This window comes from Octodon degus, unplaced genomic scaffold (genome assembly GCF_000260255.1).
Source record: "Octodon degus isolate 3935 unplaced genomic scaffold, OctDeg1.0 scaffold00065, whole genome shotgun sequence".
Classification (NCBI taxonomy): Eukaryota; Metazoa; Chordata; class Mammalia; order Rodentia; family Octodontidae; genus Octodon; species Octodon degus.
This window is the reverse complement of record NW_004524641.1, coordinates 10,966,827-10,975,934: the sequence shown is the minus strand read 5'-3', so window position 1 is coordinate 10,975,934 and position 9,108 is coordinate 10,966,827. Positions and strand designations below refer to the sequence as shown.

The 9,108-nt window shown below is 42.9% G+C and overlaps 1 protein-coding gene across 1 annotated transcript in view; it reads right to left on the bottom strand.

Moving 5' to 3' along the window:
• The window catches only part of Lrp2 (LDL receptor related protein 2), a 207,114-nt gene that overhangs the window by 124,604 nt on the left and 73,402 nt on the right, over nt 1-9,108 (bottom strand). The window contains exons 13-17 of the mRNA XM_023719208.1: nt 8,533-8,739; nt 7,750-7,952; nt 5,615-5,755; nt 3,655-3,858; nt 1,005-1,197 (exon numbers count right to left, since the gene is read on the bottom strand). Coding sequence (XP_023574976.1) covers nt 1,005-1,197; nt 3,655-3,858; nt 5,615-5,755; nt 7,750-7,952; nt 8,533-8,739 — 948 coding nt within the window. The remainder of the gene's footprint in view (nt 1-1,004; nt 1,198-3,654; nt 3,859-5,614; nt 5,756-7,749; nt 7,953-8,532; nt 8,740-9,108) is intronic.

Below are 9,108 nucleotides of genomic sequence, written 5' to 3'. Positions count from 1 at the left end.
TATAAAAAATTTATAAAAAAAAAATAAAATAGGTGCTATACTAACTTCTTCATAAGCTGGTTTTGGAATTAGATGAGATTACTGAATCACCAGCCCTCTTTATTATTCTATTCATATAAATGGTATACATACGTCTTTTACTTGTTCTATGCAAACGTATTAGCTATAAAACATACTTAAATAAGGTAAGAACCAGAAAGGAATTCTGTGGACCACTTGTTTTTCTTTTCTTCTTCTTTTTAAGTATTTGGTACAGGGTCTCACTACACAGCTCAGATTCCTAGTGATCCTCCGGCTTTCAGCCTCCCCAGCAGTGGGATTACAGACGTACGCCACCACACCCGGTCGTGATGTCTGGCTCAGTGTGCCCAGCAGCGGGGCCGGCACAGCATGTGGGATCAAACCCCAGCCCCTGAACTTGCCTAAGCAGGTGGTTAGTCTGCTGAGCTATCTAGCTCGACTCTTCTCTTCTCTTTCTTTTCTTGTACTGGAGATTGAACTCAGAACCTTGCACTTGTCGGGCAGGTACTGATGCCACTGAGCTATTCCCCAACCCTGTTGTCTTTTCTTGACTGACTCCACCAAGTCCAAAATGGGAAAACAAGAAACTCCATGATCTGAAGAACTTTTACCCTGACAATCACTGAATGATCAGGCAAGTTTTTGCTATGCTTCATATCAATACACTAGGCAGGTCAAGAACTTGAGCCTTTCCTGATAATTCTGCTGCACAATAGTTTCTTCCCCACCAAATCTGTGTCACAGTGTTTATCACAATGAAAACAGAACACACTTCATGAGCGACTGGGAAAGCTGAGATGTAGAAGAAAGGTACTGAAAGGAGACAATGTGATTTCTTAATCCTATGCAAACAGGGTAAAATCTAAGACAATTTCAAGTTTTACCTGTTATAGGTTAAACTCACCAAATCCCTATGGTATCACTTTTCGATGGCTGTAAAAGATGTGCAGTTTCAAGTTTTTAGGAAATAAGAACACACTCACCCAGCAATAGGATGAACCACAATTGCCCGAGGGTTGTTCAAATTCTGCACTATTGCACGTCTGGATTTGTCAGCAAGTCTCATGACGCTAACGGTCTTCAAAGAAGCATCTGTCCAATACAGATTCTTTGAAGTCCAGTCAAAACTCAAACTTTCAACATTTTGCACCCTGTTAGCAGTGAGAATTTCTCTTCCTGTAAGTTAAAATATGGACATGGTTTAAACTAAGCATATGATTTTCCTTCTACTGCATATTAAATTTTCCATCAGAATTAGAACACATGTAAAATTCTTTAAGAAAAAAAAAAAACCTGTAAAATGCTGAGCAGCAACATGAGATAAATAAACCTAGGCTCTATCCACTCACTCAAAGTTTGGATCTCAGAGAAAAGATATGACACTGATAAGCAGAGCCAGGAGTGCTATGGTCCAGACTTACTCCCTTATTCAACCTTCCAGAAAAAAATTCCTCCTCTCAGAACATCCCAAGGAGAGATACCTGAGCGCACCTTCTACCACCCCCAGGCCGCTCTGCTAAGCTGACACTGCCAGGTACAGCCAGGGCTGCCTGGAGGTATCAAAGCCCAACCCTCTCACCAGGCTTTTAACAGCCTTTCTGCCAGGCTGTTGGAAGAGATCAGTGAAGATGCCAGAAGAAAAACGGAACAGGATCCAGGAGGGAAAGGACCATTTTATTCGCTGTAAAATGCTTATTCCTGTCTGCCTCTTTTCTCACTAAAAAAAAAACTCAATCAAAATAAGCAGTAACATCTTTCTTCTGCAGTAGCATAAAAAAAACTATTTCTTTTCACTTCTTCAGAAAATTATAAAAAGAAATCCTCCATGTGCTACATAATGTTAGACATTCAGGTAACATGATGTTGCTACTAATAATAGCCTGTATTAACTGAGCTCTTACTAGGAGCTAAAAACTGGTACAAGCCCTTTATGGATTCGCTCATTCTCACTACTACTCAGTCAAGAAGGTGTCTTTTTCGTTGTTATACCAGGAATCAAATTCTGAACCTTGCATCTGCCAGGCAGGCACTGCACCACTGAGCTATATCTCTGGCTCAAGGAGGTATTTCACAGATGAGAGAAATGAGGCATCAAGAAAGACTGTGGGCACTGTCCTCAAGGTCATTCATGAGGTAGTGAGACCCAGAAGCAAAAATAAACGTGTAGTGGGGCTTGACAGGGTTATAGTAGCGTGGACTGTGAACACAGGTTCATCAACCTGTGGCATGAGCAAGTATGACAAGGTGGAAGCAGGGGGTGGCTTCCCAATGGAAGCCTACGAGAGAGGGGGAGACAGTGAGACTCCCAGTGCTCAGGGGCATGGCAGGAAGTGAAGCAGTGACATCAGGCTCACAGAGAGGGACATGGTCACAGGACCACAGGTTGTACAAGGCGGGCAGGGGCGAGGTGCTTTACCCCCAGGCGGGGGTCTGTGAGAAGTACAAGGCAGGGGTCCATGTGGATGTGTCAGTTTGGCAGTGGCTGTGGCAGTGGCATCACCACATGAAGCAGCTCCAAGACAGCCGGTGCCGCGGACCTGAGTCTCAGAGTGAAAACTTGAGAGGCCTCCAAGCAATACAGGAGAGAATCATCAAGAAACAGGAAGGACAAAAGATGGGAGAGAGGAACATAAAAGCCAAATGCACATCCATCACTAAGTAGTAATTATCTAAAATGAAAGCAAAACATAGCATTTCGTTAAAAATAAGAAACAGCTACAAGAGTGGCACAGGAGAGAAGGTCTGGAGAGAGGTGTGCGGGACCCAGGGCAACAGGGTTTTCCATTGATTGTGGCTAACAACGTAGTTAATGTGTTTCAGACACAACTGCAGAGGCTTCAATGCGCCGGGCTACACTTCCGTCAGCAACCTCACGATCTAATGCAGTACCTGAATTACTGTTTGTACTTTACATTTTAGGAAACTGAGCCATAAAGAAATTAAGTACCTTGCCCAAGTTTACAGTTATGAAATGTGGTAAGCCAGAATTCAGAGCCAGGAAGTCCAACTCCCAATCTGGCCCTCCTAGTTGCTATATTATATGTACTTTCATTTTTCAGATTGCAAGTTTAAACTCATCAGAGGGTACAAAATCAACTTCAGAGATCATGCCATCACCCAACGAAGGACGCAGCAGTAATGACCAAGTTATCTGTCTTTGATGATCAAGATTTTAACAACCCAAATCCACTAAGAACAGCAAATCCACATTCACATACAATTTACTTATTCCTTAGAAATTCTTGTTCCAAGCCAAGCCACTGGCACGTAAGCAGCTCAGCATCCATAAATATAGGGAGGGAAGTCATCCCTTTGGTTGATCAAATGGAAAGAACAGCTTCTAGTCAATTAACCTACAGAAGGCTTTCCAGCACTCCACCTTTCTTTCAAACTATTTGTTAAAATACACTCTCATTTATCAGATTGTTTGAAAATAAAGGAAAGGTGCTTGTTTTAATTTTATCTATTTTCTCAGTCTAAACGTGTTTACCAAGCTTAGTAATGAGCCACCTAAGTAAATACAATGTTACACTAACTGAATTATTAATAGAAATCTAGAAAAGAAGAAAAATGTGATTCTCTCTCTCTCTCTCTCTCTCTCTCTCTCTCTCTCTCTCTCTCTCTCTCTCTCACCTGTGCCATCAATCTTTTGTTTGTAAATCATGTCCTGTGAGATATCTGAAAAAAAGATAGTGCTTTCCCGGGCATCAAAGTCAATCCCAAGGAAGAAAGAAGAACTCCCTGTCACCGGAAGGATGACATCCTCTTGCGTAGAGGGGGTGAATGGGATTCCCCGAACAGCCACTTCTGACGAAAAGAGCAGGAAGTTCTTGAGCACTGTGGAGAGAGGGACACAGTACAGTCAGCCACAGCATTGTTCCAACTCCCCCTCAAGCTCCCGGAAAACTGCTAACATGTTCATCAGACACACTTCATAGACATGAAAGATAATTCTGAAAGAAGCATAACAAATCATAAAATCATAACTGGAAAAAAAAATCATAACTGGAAATAACTGGAAGAGAAAAGCTAAGCAACAGAGATAATACCAGTATTAGAATCTTACCTCTTTCCGAGAAATTTATCCCTACAATTCATTTACATAATGGGGCCCATAGGCTTAAATTTTTAAAATAGAATGAACTGAACTCCTTAGTGATTCCATCAAATTCTCAAGTAAGAATAACTTTTGCACAGAAATCTATGCCCAAAAAAATCTACACCAATTTCTGCATAGAAATCAGAAGAAGGAATAACAGAACCGAAGTAAATAATTCACAAAGCAATAAACGAGTGAAAGAAGAGAGGAGTGGATGAAGGAGTTAGGAAGCAAGGACTGATGTTTCAAAGCACACATGGAAGTGTAAGCTGTAAGCCCAGCAACCAGGGATGCTAAGACAGGAGGATCCAAGTTCGAGGCCAGCCTGGGGAACTCAGTGAGGCCTTCTTTCAAAATAAAAAAAAAAAAAAGAGACTAAAAGGGGGCTGAAAAGAAAACAAGAAGATTGTGACAGTAACACAAAGGTAAAAACTATAGAAAGGAATTTAAAAGCTAGATAGTTTACTATTGGATTTTTTTTTTTTTTCTCTGAATGCCCTCAGGGTTTGGTTGGCGGGCTGGAGAGTTGTGGGGATCGAACTACAGCAACCTGAGGCTGACAGTTTGGTGGAAGCAGCCACTTAAAAGAACTGAGCTAGGGCCAGGCCCCCTAGATAGTTTACTATTAATAAATTAGTTATAAACATAGTTTTATCTAAATCTAGGATTGCCTACGAAGTTAACAAATTTGTCTGAGTCAGAATAAAAGATTCCGTATACAAAGCCAGAAGTAGCACCCTCCAGAGAATAAGGGTTTGTCAAAGGCATAAAATGAGAGCTGTAGAAGAGAGAATGAGAAAAGCAAGTATCGCAGGGTATATTTCCTCGCTGGCAGAGGCCCAGGCGATACACTGCTCATGACCACAGGGAAACCTTGAATGAAACCAGGGGCACAGAGGAAGGCATCCGAAGAGAAAGGTGAGCGGTATGAGGGACTGAGCTGCCTCAGTGCCCACGGGCTTATTTTGGAATAGCACAACAAAACCAGGCAGGATTAAGGCACCATCACTTGGCTCAAACAGATGTAAGTGGTGGTCTAGGAAAAGACAATAAAAGCAATGGCCTGCTTCCCTTCAGGTTAGAGTTAAGCCTCATATCTAAAGTGGAAGTGGCAGAGCTGGACTGCTGAAAACTTGCCTAGCATGCATAAGGCTGTGGGTTCAATTTTCAGCACCAATGAATGAATGAATGCATGAGGAAATGGTACACATAGTATAAAAAAGAACTCAAAATTCAATCATATGGAATTTGAAGACCATAGTTAAAAGGTGGTAGAAGTGGAAACGCCCACAGGACAGAGTTTTACCTCCAGCCCAGTTCTGTGTGCAGAGGAAAGTGGTGCCCACCAAGAAAGATGCCCCGTAGGCTATAAAGAGTATTTTCTGTAGTGAAGACATCAGAACCGGCCCAGGGCAGAGCAGAAGCTGTGCGGCAGAGGCCTCATGTGTGCCCTGTGCTGCCTGCCAGAAGGACACCCCAGGCCGGACTGCTCACCCACACAGTGGCGCTCATCTGCATCCAGCTCGAAGCCAAAGGAGCACTTGCAGCGGTAGCCCAGACCCCCATTGTCTGTCCTGTGGCTGAGGACACAGACGTGCTCACAGCCTCCGTTGTTACTGCCGCACGGGTTGCTGGCTGGAGGAGAAAGGGCACAGGGTCAGGTCACAAGGAGAGTCGTGTGCTTATCCAAGACATCTGAGGCCCCCAGGCCTGAAAGTGACAGAGTAATGGGCTAAAACTCCTTGGAGCCAAAACTCCCGTCGTGTCCCCCCCCCACCCCCGTCAGCCGCCTCCCAACTTCAAAGCTGCGCTCCCTTCTCTTGTTTTGTTTTGTTTTTTTTGTGGGGGGGGGGTCTCTATGCGGTTCAGACTAGCTTCAAACTCTCAACCCACCTGCCTCAGCCTCCTTACTACTGGGATCACAGGTATGTGCCACCCCACTCAGCTCCCTTCTAGTCTTAGGCAGTACAGGGAAAAAACAAGACTCTCACAACTAGGTAACCAGGGGATTCTTTTCCCATAATAACCTCTGAGCTTAAAAATACCCCCAAATTTTTTTAAAAAGCCATTAGTACCATTTTTACCATTCATAAGACACAGTAAGTGACTATCACTCACTAGTTTGTTTTGTGAGGAAGACATCATACAATCAAGAAGTGCAAGCAGAACTACTTTCTCAATTTTATAGAAAACTCCAAAAAAGTTACACAACTTGTGCGAGACTATGCAATGGCTACAATGCTGCTGTAGGATCTGAAGCCATCTCTGACTCTCAGACCTTCCATGCCTGCCACACACAAGACAGTTTGTGCTTCCAAGGTCCCCCTCCAGGCAGTAGCCTCAGGAAGCTCACTTCGTGCTGCACACAGGCTACACAGATAAAGCTTTTCTAATTGTCTTTGGATTTTTGGCTTTTTCTCCCAAATATTTTCTTTTCCTTCTCATGAGGATTGATTTGGAGGAACAATCCCAGCCAGATATCGGTCAGAGTCAAATAATTTGCAATGATCAAACTGGGCAAGAGCAGATATGAAATGAGTAGCTTATATATTAAGTCTGAAAACTATTTTAGGGGGGCCAGGGAGATGGCTCAGTGGAATAAGCACTTCCCTGGCAAGCACAAGGGTCTGAGTTCAATCCCTAGTTCCGCAAAACAAACAGGCAAACAAACAAACAACCCAAAAACAAAAAATAAGTGCTTAGTATGACCTGAAAACTATTTTAAATGGAGATTCCCAAAATTTTTTCAGGTAAATATATATACTTCTGGGATGGTGACATTGAAGGTTATTCATCTGAATGCATCAATTCTAATTACTGGCTTTTAAATCAAACTGATTATTTTGTCTTTCTCCATCCTAAAACGCCTCTCCACTTACCATGAGAATTTTTTTTTTTTTTTTTTTTTTTTTTTTTTTGCGGAACTGGGGATTGAACTCAGATCCTTGCGTGAGCCATCTCCCTGGCCCCACCATGAGAATTTTAAAGCAAACATGTCTTTCTCCAAATTTAATTCATCAGTATGAAGTTTTCCATCAACATAATTTGGTATACTACTATATTTTTTTCTTTTCATCCACAAGCAAATACAGAAAAGAACCATATACAATCCATACAGACATGTCAAAGCCCAATTTAAAACCCTTACACAAACCAAACTTACTGCAAAGTAATAGAAGACTAAACAGTTTGAACCAAAATATTTTTCTTGAATAAATGACCAACTGGACAGACAGCAGATTCAGCTGGCCCATGGTAGATCTAATGAAAATCAAAGAGCTGGTGTCCCACAGAGCAGAGAAGGAAAATGAGCACTTAGGTATTCCATTTTCCCCTCCAGGCCTCAGTTTCCCCAGACATCAAAGGAGTTGTCTGAAGGAGGAGGGAGGTGTTGTTGCCTGGTTTGTCTGTTGCTGGACAGGACCTGGCACACTGCAGGGGCCACTCAGCATGTAGTTCTTTCTAGAGTTGGCATTTTAACTCTAAAATACATCAATTTTCTGAAATGCCTGTGATCTGAAGCCAATTGCAGAGGTTTAGTACTCTAGATAACGCCTCACATACTTGAGCTACCTCATCATTTACTGCCATGGCTTCCGACCAAGGGCAGTACCACGCGGGGTGCTCACCGTTGGGCTGCCTGAGGGCATGGTACACAGTTACCCCATAGGGCCTCAGGGTGGAATGGTAGTAGGCCTGGGGGTGGGTCTCCTCGAACTTGTTGGCCTTCATCACGGCCATCTTCGTCCAATCGGTGTAGAACACGTTTTCCTCGAACAAGCTGATTCCAAAGGGATGAGGGATAAGAACTCCTCCGTGAAGTACTGTCTTCCTGTTGCAAAGGAGATACAAAGACCGTGTAACTTTTTGGGTTGGTTGGTTTTCTTTTACTAATTTTATTTATTTATTTATTTATTTATTTATTTATTTATTTATTGAGGGAGAACTAGGAAACTTTAAGAGGAAAGTGGTCTCGGGAAACAAAGCAAAAAGGGCCTAAAAATGAATGAACTCAAGGGTGCATGAAAATAACGGGCTTCATCTGGACAAGGGGTGCAGCAGGAGGAAATTAAAGGACAAATACTAGCCTGGGCAGACAGCTCAGTAGCATAAGCACCTGCCTGGTAAGCTCAAGGTCCTGAGTTTAATCCCCCGTACCAAAAACAACAACAAAAAAAAAAAAAAAAACCCAGAATACTCTTAGGTAATGTTTAATACCATTAGGGAACACAAGAGACGTTAACAAAATGCACAGCAGGTCACTTCATGCAATGCCAATACAAAGGTCACATAAGCTGGGCTATGAACCATCCAGGTAGTGTTTCAATTCTAGTTCATTAGTAGGTCTCTTGCCTATTTTATATACACTACTTTGTTTCATACTCAAAGCCATCAAAAATAATATTTCTCACCTTTGAATTCCATCGTAAGTTACGGTTTCAACACAATCATATCGGGAATCGACCCAGTAGACCCTCCTGGTCAACAAGTCCAGAGTGACCCCAGCAGGCCATCCCAGCTTCGTCTTTACCAGGTCCTTCCGGTTGCTGCCATCCATGAAAGCCCTTTCCAACTTGGGTTCCCCAGAAAGGCTTTCCCAGTCTGAGAAAAATAAGTAACTACAGGAGAAAAAGGCAAAGGGTCAAAGGGTTTGTGATTTTACAAGTTTAACTGGAAAAACAGTATTTCTTGGATAGTGTCTCGATTGATGGAATTTCCTTCCCACTGACTAGCAAACTGGGAGTATAAAACAACGCCAGCAAAAGGTGTTTCACCAAGAGGGGCAGGGCGATGGCACCTGACTATAATCACCACACGCAGACAGGCTGATGCAGGAAGATGAAGTGCAGGGCCAGCCTGGCCAACCTAGCAAGACTGCCTCAAAATAAAATGTTCTCGGGCTGGAGAGATGGCTCAGTGGTCTAAAGCACCTACTTGGAACAAGCTTGACAAAGCATAGGGACCGCGGTTCGAACCCCAGCACCACA